Raw genomic sequence first — 18664 nt, 5'->3', positions numbered from 1 at the left:
GGGTCTACGTGTTAAAAAGGTGCCTTCATTTGGGTTTACGAGTAACAAATTCGAACAAGACTGGATTAAGATTCTAGATACTTGTTCTAGACAGCTTATGGAACTCATTATAAAACAGAAAACATTAGAGAAATCAAAACTCATGGAAGAAATAGCAACCTTACAAATTAAGTTAAAACCATTCTCCAGAATGGAACAATTCACAAAAAATGATAAAACCCTTTCCTTTAATGTAGATACAATTGAAGAGACCATCAGCGAGAAAAAACTTTCCAAATTTGAGAGAGACCGCATAGATTATACTAAAAGCCAAGTATATTGTTGGCAAAAACCGCAGACCACAAAAGAATTTGTAGGTTCTAGTACACCTAGGGGTAATCCAAAACAATCCAAACAATGGTCTAATAAAAATCCAAATAAGTCTATTTTGAAGAACACCAGGACTGAGACCTCGAGTTTTGACTCAGATGTATCAGATTATGAGGCTAGGTCTCAGTCGGTGTCCTTCGATAGATTAACCGGCCATTCTAGAGATGACCGGGGGGCCACAGGTTATGATGATAGAGCAGCCACTACCTCATTCCAATCAAAAGTCTCAAAATCATCAGGCCAACCCTCCTCGGCTTTTTTACAGCCAAACCCAAAGGGCCGAGGAGAACACGAAGGTCACAGAGGAAACGAGGAAAGCAGAGGCAGGTCCAAGAGGAAGAAATACGAATGATTCCTCCTGATAATGTTATTAACCTATCAGGTATAGATCTTTCCTTGGACCAGCTGAAGCTCTTGAATAAAGGTTTAGGGTTCGCACCCACTCAGAATTTCCAACTGTTTCAAACGGTTATAGACCTCCAGAAATTTACGCGCAAACTCTCTCTAAAAAAGTTATTCAGTTCAAAAAACCGTTTACTGGGTAATAAAACCGATAATCTTCCACTACTCCCAATACAGTCTATCTCTGATTCACCCCAGGACTCATTTAATTTCCAAGAAAATTGTGTCATTTCTGACATGGAAACTTTGTTAGAGTTACAGGGGGAACCCATCAACACATTCGTCCAACCTTTCTTTGGATCAGAAGACTCAGGTTATAGAAAAAAATCTATATTTTGCCCAAATTATAACAGAGGGCCATCCATAACAACGTTTGAAAGGTTGGTAGAACGAGATTTGAAACTTCTGTCTCAAGGCTTTTCTTATTCCAATGTCAATTCTGGAAACTTAACTTACTCTGAAATACAACAAATTGAAGAAATTAAGAATAATTCCAATATCGTGATCAGACATGCGGATAAAGGGGGAGCCCTAGTAATTTTATCCACCGATCAATACAAAAGAGAAGCACTTAGACAGTTAGGGGATGTTACTTATTATCAGTCTCTCAAGAAGGACCCTACAAAATCATATTCTATAGAACTTACCGAATTATTATCCCTTGGTAGTATTCTTAATGTCATTAGTAAAAAAGAGTGCGAATTTCTGAACTGTCCACATCCCGTGATTCCGGTATTCCACCATCTCCCAAAGATCCATAAATCGCTAGTTGACCCTCCTGGACGACCGATAGTGGCGAGCATTGGATCTTTGGGAGATGGGTTATCGCGGTATGTGGACAAGTTCTTACAACCCCTGGTCTTTATACTCCCCTCCTACCTAAGAGATTCATCGGATCTCATTTTCAAGGTACAAGACATCAAATGGCAAAAAGAATACAGGTGGGTCACATTAGATGTGACCTCCCTGTATTCTATTATTGATCACAATCACGGACTTAAAGCTATACGACACTTTTTGGATCTTTCAACTTTATCTGTTTCACTTTGCACTTTTCTTCAAGAATCAATATTTTTCTTATTAACGCACAATTATTTTATGTTTGATTCACTTTTTTATCTACAAAAATTAGGCACTGCAATGGGCACAAGTTTTGCACCTTCGTACGCGAATTTATTTATGGGTTTCTGGGAGTCACAATTTATTTATCACGCTAACAACTCTTTTCGTCAAAATATCATCTTTTTTAAGAGATATATTGACGATCTGATTATAATTTGGGATGGTGATGAAAACACTTTAATTTCTTTTATTAATTATCTAAACACTAATGATTACAATATTAAATTCACTTTTCAGCACAATATTAATTATATTAATTACTTGGATTTAACCCTTTACATTGATAATGAGATGAATATTCAAACCGATGTTTTCCGGAAGGAGAATTCAAGGAATGTGCTTCTCAGTGCACGGAGCTGTCATCCCCGTTCACTGATAAGGAACATTCCGGGATCTCAATTCATGAGACTAAAAAGATTGTGTTCAAATAACGATCTTTTCCTTTCAAGATCAAAGGAAATGTTTGACAGATTTGTGACCAGGGGTTACTCTACCAAAGATTTGGATATGGCCTTCATGAGAGCTGATTCTATGGATAGAAAGGATCTCATACAACGAACTGTTTCAAGAACAAAAAAACCTAGACAATTAAAAAATATGACAAATATTAATACACAGAGTCCTTTCTTTGTAACTACTTTTAGTTCACAGTCATCATCAATTTCCAAAATTATACAAAAACATTGGCACACACTTTTATTAGATGAGGACATTGGTTCTTCATTGTCCAGTGGTCCAAGATTTACCTTTCGCAAGGCTAAGACCTTGGCCGCTCATCTTTCTCCCAGTCTTTTTGACTCAAAGACTAGAAGTCCCAGAATTACAACTATACCCAAGGGATTTTTCAGCTGCGCAAATTGTTCTATGTGTCAGTATGCATTACCTGCAAAGTTTATTACATACTCAAAAGGGAAAAAGAAGTTCCACATCAAAAACTTCTTAAACTGTAACACATCTTATGTTGTTTACGTTCTCTCATGTGCATGTGGCCACAGATATGTGGGCCGCACGATTAGATCATTGAGACTCCGTATAGCTGAACATACACGTTTAATAAAAAAACAGGATTTGATCCATCCGGTATCCAGGCATTTCTCCCAATGCCCAATGGGGGGCATTGGCAATTTTTCCTTTTCAGCCATCGAACATATACCCCATCATCCAAGGGGGGGCAATAGGGAGAACAGGCTAAACAAAAGAGAAATGTACTGGATATATATACTCGATACTCTCCATCCATTTGGAATGAATTCAGACTGGGAATTAAAACACTTTCTTTCAGATTAATTGTTTATATATATATATTTCTTATAATTGCTATACTGGATTGAGTTTATTATTTTCGTTTCTTATTTCTTCAAATATATGTTATGATTTCTTTATATAAATATAAAAATATATTATATTATATTATCCAGTTTATAATTATGATCATGATTTATATATTTATCAATATCCGTTATATATTTATCCATGATAGTTATTCATTTTTTATTGTTATTGCTTAACATCATGTCTTTGTTTTTAAACTCACATTGTTTTTTTGTATATACACTGTTTATTAGTATAAATATGCCTGTTTGTTTCCCATCAGACTAGCTGAGGTTAATATGGTATACATCTGAGTCACTACTTACTATGATTGCTATCTGCTGTGTCTAGTTTAAGAATGGTCCAATCAGATGTTGTTTGTCTGTATATATATGTGTCTGGCATTGGAGACAAAATACTCTTTGATAAAGTCCCTTCTAAGGGATGAAACGCGTCAGAGTGTTTGCATGATGCTCAGCTTTTTGAAATAAAGAACTTTTTATTCAACAAACTACTTGTTTGGCTCACTGGGAAATAGTGACCGTTCTTTCCCTTCTACCTCCTATGCAAAAATACTTTTGGTTTAATGTTAAATCACTACACGTGATTATATGACTTCAATAGACACTAAAGACATCCAAATACAAAATTCCCAAAACTAGAATATAATTAACCCTATCACTGCCTGGAATGGGCTTGCTCTGAATTATTGGCCACTGTTGACTTGAAAAACCAAATAAGAATCCCATCTACTTACTATGTAAATATTGTTTTGTTTCTCTATCCCCCACTATATTTTCACTTTCTCTTATTCCTATTAACTCCAGCCTTTTTTTTTTTTTTTTTCCTCTTTTGCGCTTATTCCATAAACTGTGAAAATGACTATTTTTGCAGAGCTACAGATCTAATTATTAAGCTTTTCTTGTGTATATCTAAACTGTGAAAAATAGTCTTAGGTGGGGTTTACGGCTGCGGAAATCCATGCAATGTGCAAATGAGATACAAAGGAAAGAGGGTACACACACACACACACACACACACACACACACATACACACATACACACATATACACATATACACATATACACATATACACATAAATATCAGGGTGAGAATTCTACTGATGCAGGTGTATGCCATTGGTTTGTATGTAGATCTTTATATAGCGCCAGCCATGTACATAGCGCTTTGAAGCAGTAACACGTGACCTAATAGGAATAAGCGCTTCATACATACAAGTAGACATTAGGAAAAGGATTCCCTGCCCCAAAGAGCTTACAATCGAAGTACATCACTTTTCTTGTAGTGTCCCCTAGAACCAAACTGAAGCAGTTGTTGGTTTGTAAGCATGTTAACCCTTCACATTTTTCTTTTTGCAATGTTTAGTAGTTTGACAAATCGGGGACTTACAAGAATTAGGATGTCAGTGCGTGCTGCCATACATACTTACATTTTCTTTAAAGAAGTTGGTTTTGTTTGCAATGTTTTAAAAAGATTCGTCATTTGTGATATCATGGGAAAGCTATCCTGCTGCTGCTATTATTCACGTGCTGTAGTAACCTTCAGGACAATTCATCTAGTAGAACCTTTGGGCTAATTGAAATTGCATTATTTTTCTTAATTGGGTTGAGGGAGGATTACAGCCTTTTTAATTGTAAAAGCCCTGGCTAGCAGGCAACTCTATAATCTAAGCCAGGCCTGCACAACTCGTAACGTGAGAAGGGCCGAACTGCTCCAAGGAAAAAAAAATTGGGCTGCACGGGTAAAATCGTCGTCGTCGTCGTCGTCGTCGTCGTCGTCGTCGTCGTCGTCGTCGTCGTCATCATCATCTCTCCTCCAGCACCTCATCCTCATATATCTCCCCCAGCACCCCTCACTATCAACCTTTGCAATACTCCCTATCTCTCGTACCCCCATCTCTCCCCCTCACTCACACACAATACTCCCCCTCCACATCAAACACACAATACCCCCCTGCACACCACACACATCCCACCCCCCCTGCACCTCACATCACTCTCCCCCCTGCCCCTCACATCAACACCCCCTGCCCCTCACATCAACCCCCCCTGCACCACACATTAACCCCCCCCCCCCTGCACCACACATTAACCCCCCCCCTGCACCACACATTAACCCCCCCCCTGCACCACACATTAACCCCCCCCCCTGCACCACACATTAACCCCCCCCCCTGCACCACACATTAACCCCCCCCCCCTGCACCACACATTAACCCCCCCCCCCTGCACCACACATTAACCCCCCCCCCTGCACCACACATTACCCCCCCCCTGCACCACACATTACCCCCCCCCCCTGCACCACACATTAACCCCCCCCTGCACCACACATTAACCCCCCCCCCTGCACCACACATTAACCCCCCCCCTGCACCACACATTAACCCCCCCCCTGCACCACACATTAACCCCCCCCCTGCACCACACATTAACCCCCCCCCTGCACCACACATTAACCCCCCCCCCCTGCACCACACATTAACCCCCCCCCCCTGCACCACACATTAACCCCCCCCCCTGCACCACACATTAACCCCCCCCCCCTGCACCACACATTAACCCCCCCCCCCCTGCACCACACATTAACCCCCCCACCCCCCCGCACCACACATTAACCCCCCCACCCCCCCGCACCACACATTAACCCCCCCACCCATTAAGGCCCCAGCACCTCACATTAACTCCCCAGCACCTCACATTAACCCCCCTGCACTTCAAACCCTCCCTCCCTTCCCCTCTCCTCCCCTCCCCTCTCCTCCCTTCTCCTCCCCTTCCCTACCTTGGCTTGCAGTGGAGGAGGCGGCGGCAGAGCAGGCAGGAAGTGCCTCAATACTAGAGCGCGCTGCTACCCTGCGAGGGGGAGAGCGGGCTCGCGGGGGAGGGTGACAGCGGGCTTGCGGGGGAGGGTGACAGCGGGCTCGCGGGGGGCGCGGGAGAGTGGACTCGGGAGTGAGGGGGAGAGCAGAAAGCCGCCGCGGGCCTCACAGTGAGTGCACGGGCCGCGTGTTGTGCAGGCCTGATCTAAACAAATACAGTGTGCAAACTGACTGATAAGCAGATTTAGCTTTTTGGTGTTGTTCGAGGTGTGAAATATTTCACGTAACTAGTAATTCAACATTAATCATATGCAAGAATAGAGAAAAAGCTTACAAATTCGATTTTTAGAACTCTGGGGCAGATTTAGAGTTGAGCTACAAGTCTCTCTAGCCTGGCCCCTCTTTGCCCTTCCTGTCTCTCTCTCTAGCCTGGCCCCTCTTTCCCCTTCCTGTCTCTCTCTCTCTAGCCTGGCCCCTCTTTGCCCTTCCTGTCTCTCTCTCTAGCCTGGCCCCTCTTTCCCCTTCCTGTCTCTCGCTCTCTAGCCTGGCCCCTCTTTCCCCTTCCTGTCTCTCTCTCTAGCCTGGCCCCTCTTTCCCCTTCCTGTCTCTCGCTCTCTAGCCTGGCCCCTCTTTCCCCTTTCTGTCTCTCGCTCTCTCTCTCGCCTTCCTCCGCTTTCCCCTTTCTGTCTCGCGCTCTCTCTCGCCTGCCCCCGCTCTTTCCCCTTCCCGTCTCGCGCGCTCTCTCTCGCCTGCCCCCGCTCTTTCCCCTTCCCGTCTCGCGCGCTCTCTCTCGCCTGCCCCCGCTCTTTCCCCTTCCCGTCTCGCGCGCTCTCTCTCGCCTGCCCCCGGTCTATCCCCTTCCCGTCTCGCGCGCACTCTCTCTCTCGCCTGCCCCCGCTCTTTCCCCTTCCCGTCTCGCGCGCTCTCTCTCGCCTGCCCCCGCTCTTTCCCCTTCCCGTCTCGCGTGCTCTCTCTCGCCTGCCCTCGCTCTTTCCCCTTCCCGTCTCGCGTGCTCTCTCTCGCCTGCCCCCGCTCTTTCCCCTTCCTGTCTCGCGCGCTCTCTCTCGCCTGCCCCCGCTCTTTCCCCTTCCCGTCTCGCGTGCTCTCTCTCGCCTGCCCTCGCTCTTTCCCCTTCCCGTCTCGCGCTCTCTCTCTCGCCTGCCCCCGCTCTTTCCCCTTCCCGTCTCGCGCTCTCTCTCTCTCTCGCCTGCCCCCGCTCTTTCCCCTTCCCGTCTCGCGCTCTCTCTCCTCTCTCGATTGCCCCCGCTCTTTCCCCTTCCCGTCTCGCGCGCTCTCTCTCGCCTGCCCCCGCTCTTTCCCCTTCCCGTCTCGCGCGCTCTCTCTCGCCTGCCCCCGCTCTTTCCCCTTCCCGTCTCGCGCGCTCTCTCTCGCCTGCCCCCGCTCTTTCCCCTTCCCGTCTCGTGCGCTCTCTCTCGCCTGCCCCCGCTCTATCCCCTTCCCGTCTCGCGCGCGCTCTCTCTCTCGCCTGCCCCCGCTCTTTCCCCTTCCCGTCTCGCGTGCTCTCTCTCGCCCTGCCCCCGCTCTTTCCCCTTCCCGTCTCGCGCGCTCTCTCTCGCCTGCCCCCGCTCTTTCCCCTTCCCGTCTCGCGCGCTCTCTCTCGCCTGCCCCCGCTCTTTCCCCTTCCCGTCTCGCGCGCTCTCTCTCGCCTGCCCCCGCTCTTTCCCCTTCCCGTCTCGCGCGCTCTCTCTCGCCTGCCCCCGCTCTTTCCCCTTCCCGTCTCGCGTGCTCTCTCGCCTGCCCCCGCTCTATCCCCTTCACGTCTCGCGCGCACTCTCTCTCTCGTCTGCCCCCACTCTTTCCCCTTCCCGTCTCGCGCGCTCTCTCTCGCCTGCCCCCCCTCTTTCCCCTTCACGTCTCGCGCGCACTCTCTCTCTCGCCTGCCCCCGCTCTTTCCACTTCCCGTCTCGCGTGCTCTCTCTCGCCTGCCCCCCCTCTTTCCCCTTCCCGTCTCGCGCGCTCTCTCTCGCCTGCCCCCGCTCTTTCCCCTTCCCGTCTCGCGCGCTCTCTCTCTCTCGTCTGCCCCCGCTCTTTCCCCTTCCCGTCTCGCGCGCTCTCTCTCGCCTGCCCCCGCTTATTTCCCGTCTCGCGTGCTCTCTCTCGCCTGCCCCGCTCTTTCCCCTTCCCGTCTCGCGCGCTCTCTCGCCTGCCCCCGCTCTATCCCCTTCCCGTCTCGCGCTCTCTCGCCTGCCCCCGCTCTTTCCCCTTCCCGTCTCGCGCGCTCTCTCTCGCCTGCCCCCGCTCTTTCCCCTTCCCGTCTCGCGCGCTCTCTCGCCTGCCCCCGCTCTTTCCCCTTCCCGTCTCGCGCGCTCTCTCGCCTGCCCCCGCTCTATCCCCTTCACGTCTCGCACTCGCTCTCTCTCTCGCCTGCCCCCGCTCTTTCCCCTTCCCGTCTCGCGCGCTCTCTCTCTCGCCTGCCCCCGCTCTTTCCCCTTCCCGTCTCGCACGCTCTCTCTCGCCTGCCCCCGCTCTTCCCCTTCCCGTCTCGCGCGCTCTCTCTCGTCTGCCCCCGCTCTTTCCCCTTCCCGTCTCGCGCGCTCGCTCTTGCCTGCCCCCGCTTATTTCCCGTCTCGCGCGCTCTCTCTCTCTCGCCTGCCCCCGCTCTTTCCCCTTCCCGTCTCGCACGCTCTCTCTCTCGCCTGCCCCCGCTCTTTCCCCTTCCCGTCTCGCACGCTCTCTCTCGCCTGCCCCCGCTCTTTCCCCTTCCCGTCTCACACGCTCTCTCTCGCCTGCCCCCCGCTCTTTCCCTTCCCGTCTCGCACGCTCTCTCTCGCCTGCCCCCGCTCTTTCCCCTTCCCGTCTCGCGCGCTCTCTCTCGCCTGCCCCCGCTCTTTCCCCTTCCCGTCTCGCGCGCTCTCTCTCTCGTCTGCCCCCGCTCTTTCCCCTTCCCGTCTCGCGTGCTCTCTCTCGCCTGCCCCCGCTCTTTCCCCTTCCCGTCTCGCGCGCTCTCTCGCCTGCCCCCGCTCTATCCCCTTCCGGTCTCGCGCTCTCTCGCCTGCCCCCGCTCTTTCCCCTTCCCGTCTCGCGCGCTCTCTCTCGCCTGCCCCCGCTCTTTCCCCTTCCCGTCTCGCGCGCTCTCTCGCCTGCCCACGCTCTTTCCCCTTCCCGTCTCGCGCGCTCTCATCGCCTGCCCCCGCTCTATCCCCTTCACGTCTCGCGCTCACTCTCTCTCTCGCCTGCCCCCGCTCTTTCCCCCTTCCCGTCTCGCACTCGCGCTCTCTCTCGCCTGCCCCCGCTCTTTCCCCTTCCCGTCTCGCGCGCTCTCTCTCTCGTCTGCCCCCGCTCTTTCCCCTTCCCGTCTCGCGCGCTCTCTCTCTCGTCTGCCCCCGCTCTTTCCCCTTCCCGTCTCGCGCGCTCTCTCTTGCCTGCCCCCGCTTATTTCCCGTCTCGCGCGCTCTCTCTCTCTCGCCTGCCCCCGCTCTTTCCCCTTCCCGTCTCGCACGCTCTCTCTCGCCTGCCCCCGCTCTTTCCCCTTCCCGTCTCGCACGCTCTCTCTCGCCTGCCCCCGCTCTTTCCCCTTCCCGTCTCGCACGCTCTCTCTCGCCTGCCCCCGCTCTTTCCCCTTCCCGTCTCGCACGCTCTCTCTCGCCTGCCCCCGCTCTTTCCCCCTTCCCGTCTCGCACGCTCTCTCTCGCCTGCCCCCGCTCTTTCCCCTTCCCGTCTCGCACGCTCTCTCTCGCCTGCCCCCGCTCTTTCCCCTTCCCGTCTCGCACTCGCTCTCTCTCTCGCCTGCCCCCGCTCTTTCCCCTTCCCGTCTCGCACTCGCTCTCTCTCTCGCCTGCCCCCGCTCTTTCCCCTTCCCGTCTCGCACTCGCTCTCTCTCTCGCCTGCCCCCGCTCTATCCCCTTCCCGTCTCGCGCGCGCTCTCTCTCTCGCCTGCCCCCGCTCTTTCCCCTTCCCGTCTCGCTGTTGCTTGGCCCCTAGTTCTGCCCGTTCACTATTCCTATGATAAATCCTCATAACTACAGTTGGAATTATTTTCCTGTTTTCGCCTCTTTTCTGCTTATATCCGTTCCTTGCACCCACTACCCTTTTCAATGAAGGTGGCGTCATGTATTTCATTTACTTGTGAATCTAAGGAAAGCTTGGCATATCCTTTATCTGTGTACCTACTTCTAGCATGAACTTCCTTTATTTTATCGGTGTATGTTAGTTGTGTACTTTTGGCCTCCAGTACTGGACACTTCAGTTGATTATACTTCCATTAATCAGAAATGTTTTATGTATGTGTTTTTTTATTTATTTATTTTGGTTTTTTTTTATGTATCCCAGCTTATTGATTTTTTATTTTTTTTCTCTCTCCACTCCCTTGTTTCATTGTTAGATTAGTTTAGGCCAGTAGACCAGGCCTGCACAACATGCGGCCCGTCTGGCCTCTCTGTGCGGCCCGCGATGGCTCTGGCCGGGCGCCAGTTAATTAAATAAATGTAAAAAAAAAAAAGTTTAAAAAAAATGGCGGCGATTCATTCCTCCTCCCTCCATCTCCCTCCCAGCCCTGTGTGTGTGTGTGTGTGTGTGTGTGTGTGTGTGTGTGTGTGTGTGTGTGTGTGACGGGCTGGTGGGGGGAGGGTGTGAAAAACGGGCTGGTGGGGGGTGGGGGTGAAAAAACGGGCTGGTGGGGGGGTGGGTGTGAAAAACGGGCTGGTGGGATGGTGGGCTGCTGACATGTGAGGGGGAGGGTGGGCTGCTGACGTGAGGTGCACAGGGGGAGAGTGATGTGAGGTGCAGGGGGGGGAGAGAGTGATGTGAGGTGCAGGGGGGGGGGAGAGAGTGATGTGAGGTGCAGGGGGGGGGAGAGAGTGATGTGAGGTGCAGGGGGGGGGGAGAGAGTGATGTGAGGTGCAGGGGGGGGGAGAGAGTGATGTGAAGTGCAGGGGGGGAGAGAGTGATGTGAAGTGCCGGGGGAGGGTGTGATGTGAAGTGCAGGGGGGGGAGAAAGTGTCATTAAGGGGAGGGGGAGAGAGTGTCATATTGAGGGAAGAGAGACATGGGGGGGTGCTGACTTGTGGGGGGGATGTGGAGGGGGTATTGTATGTTTGATGTGGAGGGGGTAGTGTGTGTTTTGATGTGGAGTGGAGGTATTGTGTGTTTGATGTGGAGGGGGTGTATTGTGTGTTTGATGTGGAGGGGGGTATTGTGTGGGTGAGGGGGAGAGATGGGGGTATGAGAGATAGATGGGGAGTATTGTAAAGATTGATAGTGAGGGGTTCTGGGGGAGATATGAGGATGAGGATGATGATGATGAGAGGTGCTGGAGGAGAGATGATGATGATGATGATGATGATGATGATTTAACCCGTGCGGCCCAATTTTTTTTTTCCTTGGAGCAGTTCGGCCCCTTCTCACTTTACGAGTTGGGCAGGCCTGGCAGTAGACATTACATTCTGTCTTTGTTTCATTTATTGGAGGATGACCGTAATGTGCCACTGACCAATTATTCTGTCTTTGGGCCAATATTCATCACTGCACTTCTTGAATTCTAGCTTTTAACAACTCCTCCTCTAGTTTATCTAGATTGTTCTCTCTTGCCCTGTTTAAAAAGTAATGTCCATGCTTCCTCCTTTCTCTTGCTGATCGTATGGAGGAAAGAAGTTACACATACTACACAATGCTTAATGAGACAAGGTAATTCTTAGGTGAATGTTAAACTACGCTATCGCTGTTCTATATGTAATCCACTACCCTTCTCTCTTCTATATGTAATCCACTACCCTTCTCTCTTCCACTGCATCCCAAAATAGATTGAGTTTGTTGTCCCATCAAACCATGATAGGTTTGCCAAAATGTAACACCTAAAGTGTGCCAGCGTTTCTTCATCAAACACTATTCAACAGTCAGAGCGTCGGTTAGCAGATCTGACAATTAATGTCAATATTTTGTGGAGTGTGTGTTTTTAGTTATTTCATGTAGTCATTAGCTTTGTAACCTATTTGTAAAACCATCACAGAGATGCATTCTATATAGTCCAAAGCATCAATTTTCAGCCGAAAATCCCTGTAGACTTCAACTTTTCTCTTTTTTATACAGAATGCGGCCCACGGATTTGTGTGGTGTAAACTTTCTCTACTTGTGAAGTTAGAGCACGTTTTAATTGTTAAAGGAGCAATGAAAGTGGGGCACTTTTATTAAAAAAAAAAAAAACCACAATGTTTTATACATAGGATTGAAGCAGGGGGGTCTACAGAGTTTGAACCCGTTAATTAGAGCTCCGGGGACCACTTGCTTTCCGAGATGCCGCCGAAGTGGGTGCCAGTATCTCTGCAGAACTTAAAGGTCACGCGGGCCAATAGGAAACCGCACCAGATGAGGTCACGGCTTCCTATTGGCCCGCAGACGCGGGAGCTTTGAACTCCGCCTTTGCATGAACCCTGATAGCCGGGCGGCTACCGGCACCCCCTACTGACGTAAGTATCTCCGGAAGCAGAGGGTTCCCGGAGCTGAAATGAATGCGGTTCAGCTCCAGAAACCCACTGCTTCAATTGTGTGTGTGTGTGTGTGTGTGTGTGTGTGTGTGTGTGTGTGTGTGTGTGTGTGTGGTGTGTATATATATATATTTGCAGTTTCAAGATGCTTCATGTGATTTGATAGTATCTTTTATGTTCCTGTTTTAGGGAGAACACGAGCCAAGAAGACAATATTTGGAGGGGCATCCTGTCAGTGATCTTCTTCTTTCTAATTATCAGCGTGTTAGCTTTTCCAAATGGTAAAGTATTTCTAACTTTCTGTATGTGTGGCCAAGGTTTCTGTTGAAGGGGAAATGACAGCTGCTTTCTTAGGCCACGCTTATAGTGCCGGCGACGCGACGTCACCCGAAAAACAAATGCATTGTCGCGCTGTGTGGCAGCCTCCTGTGCGCTTATAGTAAGCGTGACGTGGCGAACGCGATTTTTGGTAGCCGGTAATTATTTGATTTTTCGGGGGCTGTCGCCTCGTGGCAGCCCCTTGAACCAATCAGGAGCCTGGTCTCCCGCGCCGCAAAGCGAAATACAACTTTCGCTTGCGGCGACGGGTGACATCACGCGTCCTGCCGCCGACACTGTAGGCGCGGCCTAAGTCTAATTCTCTTGTGTAAACAAATGCTTACACCTGCAATATGGAACTATTTTCTAGGATTGAATTGATAAATGATTAATTGTTTCTTCAGTGTTTTTCTTTTTAAGTAGCAACACATTGGCTAAAAGAGGAAAGTTCGATGAAAGCAAAAGGCTCTTTAGTGTTTTGTTGGATTGTTATGTCGGTAAGTCATTGCATTGTCTGGCTGCAGCAGTAAAGATGTAGTTGGTGTGCGTGCCTGCTCAGGTTGACATCATTTGATGATGTAAATAAGCGAACTTGGGCTATAGTTCCTCTGATGTCAAGTCTACAATGCACCAATTTGCCACATGCCAAGGGAAGGTGAACAGAGCAAGGTCAACGTGTTAAGCTGCAAAAAATGGTTTATACCCATGCCGGGAAATACTGTCACTAAAGGTAGCTGTGGTACATTTTCAGTACTATTATGTATCCGAGTGATGCAGAGCACACTGAGCTCTATCTTTAAATATCGCCCTGAGTATTTATCTTGATCTCTTTTTACAGGTCCCTTTACAAGACCACACCCAGCGCTGTGGCGAATGGTTTTTGGTAAGTGAAGGCTTATTGAATTTTGGCACATAATGTACAGGGGGAAAAAAAATTACAACTTGTGAGCACATTCAAATGTCTCGGACAGGTCTGCAAACCTTCCTTCATTATCCCTTAACATACAGTGTTTCCACTGCATCAAGGCATTCTGGGTAATGACATGCAAATGAGCACAACAGCGTCTTGTCCATTTTAACATGGACCTCTATCAGCACATGCCTGCCATATTACACCGCTTTTTAGCACAAACGTGCATAGCCAGTAAACCTACTCGTATGTGGGTGAGATACATTCTGGAAACAGTACAGATTCTGTGCTAGGGAGCCACATCTGTCCCTTTACTTGGTTGACCATAACACAAGGCTTGTGATATTTGTAATGCCCAGCGTGATGAAACAAATCTCTTAACACTCCTGTCCGACCAAGTAGTTGAAAGATGTATTTTAAAACGGTAAAAATGGTCTACTTTTTTATATATATATATATAAATTCTGATCACAAACTTTTCTATTCATTTAGTTGTTTTTTTTTGAGTGGGGATGGGTAAATATGTGCACTGCTGTTAATGGACAGTGAATTTTCTGTCTTTCTGACCACTCCGTTGTGGTTACTGCAAATTCAGAATTGCTGCGTCAATCTTTCATCAGTTGTGGCCGTCACAATTCTTTTGTGAACTCTGTATATGTTGAATTACTACACTATTTGTTACTGTGTTTCTCACGGAATCGGACATGTGGCTCCAGCGATGTCCGCTCCTGTGCCCGATTGCCCGCAGCGCTCCAACAAGCCAAGCCAGTTCTGCCGCTCCAACAACTACATGTCCCGACGCGCCCGCTGCGACAACTGCATGTTTAAATGTCCCGCGCGGGGCATTTAAACATGCAGTTGTCGGGCGCGGCAGACCTGGCTTCTCGGGTCGGACGCAGGAGCAAATATTGCGGCGAAGTGTCCCACGGCGGAACGCCAGCATCGTTTTGGTTGCGGCCAAACGTCCTAGACCGGTTTCTCGATGTTAAACTTTAAAGCCTAAGAGGAAAAGGTAAGGCTAAGGCCCCAGTGCGCGCGACGGGGGTGCCTGGTGGCTCTCGTTGACGGCCTCAGCGCAACTTGGTGGACTACTGGGAACTCGCGGCGGGGGCGCAGCCATGACGTCATGCGGCTGGTTCGCCCTCATTGGCTGAACTGCCGCCGTGATGTGGCCAAAGCTTGGCCGCTGCGCCAAAAGACACATTTCTGGTCTTTTGGCAAAGACGGGCGCGCAGGCAGCTACCGGCCCCATAGAAGGGCGTACCTTGTATGCTCCGCGCACGCCGCCGCGGCCACTGGTCACCTGGCAACATATCACAAATTGTAAACATCCTGAGGTGTTAAGTGGCTGTATAACGAATAACCTTTAATTGCAACTGTTGACAAGGAGAATTTCGCCTTTAATTAATAAAAAAAACTTCTATTGCATTTATAATTAACTTCTTATGTAAACCTCTTGTATGACATCAGACTTGGTAACCTTCAAATCACCTCTGATGGAACTCGGGTACTTGTACATCTGAGAACAGTAACAAACCTTTGTTTGTTTGTTTTTCCTTTCGTGATTAAAGGATTAGTCCTAACTAAGCTGGTCAGGTTTTCTTTTGGTATTTTTTTTCTTTTTTCTTCTTGTTTCTGCTTTCCCATTTTCAACTTAAACACACACTTATTTCAGAGAAACATTCGTACAAATAAAGCATTTCATGGCACGCGTAGAGAATGCCACCATTTTAATTTTGTTCGACCTGCTTTGTAACATAACCCTAATGGTTGGTAATTGGTTTCCTTAATTGGCTGTGATCCACTTTCTACTAAAAAAAAAATTACTGTGATAATTAATTTTTTTTTTTTTTTTTTTTTTTTTAATTACGACATTTCTTATCATTCTCTTATCAGTATAGCTTTCTGCCAAACTACAACTGAAATGATGACCGTTTAAAGCCGCACTCCATGTTGCATTTCTCGCTTTCTCTTGGAGCAGGGGGTCTCCGGAGCTGGACTACGTTGATTTCAGCTCCTGGGACCCCCTGCATCCCGAGATACTTCTCTCTGTAGGGGGTGCAGCCACTTATACAGGTGTTTTTGTGGTGGTGATTTTAACGTGAATTCTATGTATTGATTTAATCTCTTCAAATTATAGAGATCTCATAAGTGTCCATCCATCGGTTGCAGTCCATCTCCCACTACTTTTTATCTTGCAACTTTTTTGCTACCTGGCCATTCTTTTACATCGACAAAGAGCTCTAAGCGAGAAAAGAGCAGAATAAAATTGTCAGAATTTTTTTTTTTTTTTTTTTCGCCCAAAAAAATATTGACTATAACATTTTAGTTAAAACCGTTTGTGACTTTTAGTCTTTACTCCTCCGGCATCAGACTGGTTTTATTCCATTGTCCCCCTTGGGAAGTATTTTAAATTGTAAGCTTTTGAAGTAATTTATATTGGGTGCTTAATCAATATTACATGTTACAGGCTGTTCAACTGAAATTTGTAGCACTTGTGGTTAACTTGCTTTAGGTACCTCTCATACATGCAAACAGTGCTAGTATGTGTCTATTTTGGGTTCAATCTGACCCTTTGTTGATCCTAAGGCCTCGGCCAAGCTCCCCGCTGGCGTGCTGAGGCACAGGAAAAGCGGGTGCTTTCCCTGGCCTTGCAGGTGCTTTCGCTGCGCGCCGTCAGGGGGCGGGCCAGTGACGTCATGGAGCTGGTTCGCCCTCATTGGGCGAACCGCTCACGTGACCGGCTCTGTGCGCCGGCAAGCAGGGATATTTTAAATTTCCCTAAGACCTAGGCTTCCGCGCGCTTGCGGAAGCGTAGGCGAGCCCCTACTAAAGCCGCTCTAATTGCGACTGTAGGGGCTCAGTGCTGAGCGGGAGCGCGCCTCATCGCGCCTCTGCCACCATGCAAGTAACATGGCCGAGGCCTAAGCCTGATGGTTTCTCTCCCCCCCAGGTCTCAGCGTACTTTACTTCCTGTTTCTGGTATTCCTGCTCTTCCTCAACTTTGAGCAAGTAAAAGCAGTGATGTATTGGCTGGATCCTAACCTTCGGTATGAAACCAGAGAATCAGATATCATGGTATGTTTCTGTAAATCTACTGTGATCTACGGTAGTTGTTCTGCTTGTTCTTCTTGTAAATTTGCAAACGAAATGGGCAGAGAACACTCTCTTCCCACCCCCCCCACCCCCACTTCCAAGTGTTGCTGTCGCTCTTCTCCCCCCCCCCCCCCCTGTCTCTCGCTCTCCCTCCCCTTCCCCCCGGCTCTCGCTCTCCCTCCCCTTCTCCCAGCTCTCGCTCTCCCTTCCCCCGGCTCTCGCTCTTCCCCCGGCTCTCACTCTCCCTCAATTCACCCCCTCCCCTTCCCCCGTAGTTCCTGAGTGGATGCAAACATCATTTCTTCTAACATTATCTTGCACAGGAATATGCGGTTAACTGCCATGTTATCACCTGGGAACGAATACTCAGCCATTTTGATATATTTGCCTTTGGACACTTCTGGGGTTGGGCCATGAAAGCTTTGCTAATCCGCAGCTATGGCCTGTGTTGGACAATCAGCATCACTTGGGAACTGACAGAGGTAAGTGTTGTAGGAGTCTGTTATTGCCGTATAACTTTCTATCAAATTGTCAAACTAGTCGTTACAGCCAAGGACAACTTAACTAGGACTCGACATCTAAAAAACACAACAACTGCATATAATGAAGATAAATGATTATGTACTATCAAACTTGCATTGTTTGGAATGTTCAAAGACCTTGGTGTGTTGTGAAAACTCTAGAAATGTTTTTTTGTAACTTGCTACTTAATGTTAAGTTGTTGAAATGGCTCCCTTCATATGCTAGGCGTTTTCCAAACCTATCCTCGTGACCCGCGGCCTCACCAGGTTTCTGAGGCAACCACCTAACATTCTATTAATGTGCAAAAAAAATAAATAAAAGGGAATTCACCTGGATTCAAGTGCATTGGTTATTCCCAAAACCTGGTGTGGCCATTGGTCACGAGGAGAGGTTTAGAAAACACTGTGCTAGGGGAACATAACGCTTTTGGTGCCTCCAGTGTAGCTAATACTTGATGTGCTAGTTGAAACTTTTAAATGAACAGCAATGTAGATCAGAGACAAATCTTCACACACACGGTAAATAACTTTGGCTTTGTGAAGAACGCAATGTCTATACTAGCCGTACAGTTATTTTTTATTTTTTATTATTAAACTCTTGTGTGACAAGGTCTTAATTTGTGCTGAATTTCAGACCAAGCAACATCCAACCAGCATGTAATAGAACTCCTGTGTTGAGATATTGTAATGTCAAGTAATCTATAGCACCTGCTGTTCCCATATTTCTGAATGTGCTTCCTCAGGGTCGCCATAGATATGTATAACCTTCTTGCATGCGTTGGAAACTTTTCCACGGTGACCTTTTGCTTATATGCAGTTGTTCTTTCTCACATTATGACATGCCTCTAAATGTTTCCTCTTTTCATTTAGCTGTTTTTCATGCATCTTCTTCCTAACTTTGCTGAGTGTTGGTGGGATCAAGTTATTCTTGACATCCTCTTGTGTAACGGAGGCGGCATCTTGTTGGGCATGGTGGTTTGTCGTTTCTTGGAGATGAGGAGCTATCACTGGGCAAGCTTCAAGTAGGTCTCTATGCTGACTTGTCATACACTGCAAAGAGACCTGTAATTGTATTGTATGTCTTTATTTATATAGCGCCAAAAGTGTACTACGTGCTTCACAAAGAATACAGTACGGGGAATTATAATACAATAAGTGCAGCAAAATCAGACAATAGGATAGGAAATCCCTGCCCCGAAGAGCTTACAATCTAAGTGGTATAATGGGAGACTTACAGAGGCAGCAGGTGAGGGAATAAGTGCTGTAGATGGCAGAGCTTGGTCACAATGGGTGGTAGGGGTGATTGTGGGTTTGGGACAATAGCCCTGAGTGCAG

At 48.3% G+C, this 18664-nt stretch overlaps 1 protein-coding gene across 5 annotated transcripts in view; it reads left to right on the top strand.

Annotated features, from left to right (window-relative positions):
* The window catches only part of PTDSS1 (phosphatidylserine synthase 1), a 114877-nt gene that overhangs the window by 72227 nt on the left and 23986 nt on the right, over positions 1-18664 (top strand). For all 5 annotated transcript variants that reach the window (XM_075582677.1, XM_075582675.1, XM_075582678.1 and 2 more), the window contains 5 exons: positions 12674-12765; positions 13641-13685; positions 16666-16790; positions 17132-17290; positions 18200-18351. In XM_075582677.1, coding sequence (XP_075438792.1) covers positions 12674-12765; positions 13641-13685; positions 16666-16790; positions 17132-17290; positions 18200-18351 — 573 coding nt within the window. The remainder of the gene's footprint in view (positions 1-12673; positions 12766-13640; positions 13686-16665; positions 16791-17131; positions 17291-18199; positions 18352-18664) is intronic.

This window comes from Ascaphus truei, chromosome 2 (genome assembly GCF_040206685.1).
Source record: "Ascaphus truei isolate aAscTru1 chromosome 2, aAscTru1.hap1, whole genome shotgun sequence".
Lineage (NCBI taxonomy): Eukaryota > Metazoa > Chordata > Amphibia > Anura > Ascaphidae > Ascaphus > Ascaphus truei.
The sequence above is the reverse complement of the archived record's forward strand: the minus strand, read 5'-3'. Positions and strand labels throughout refer to the sequence as shown.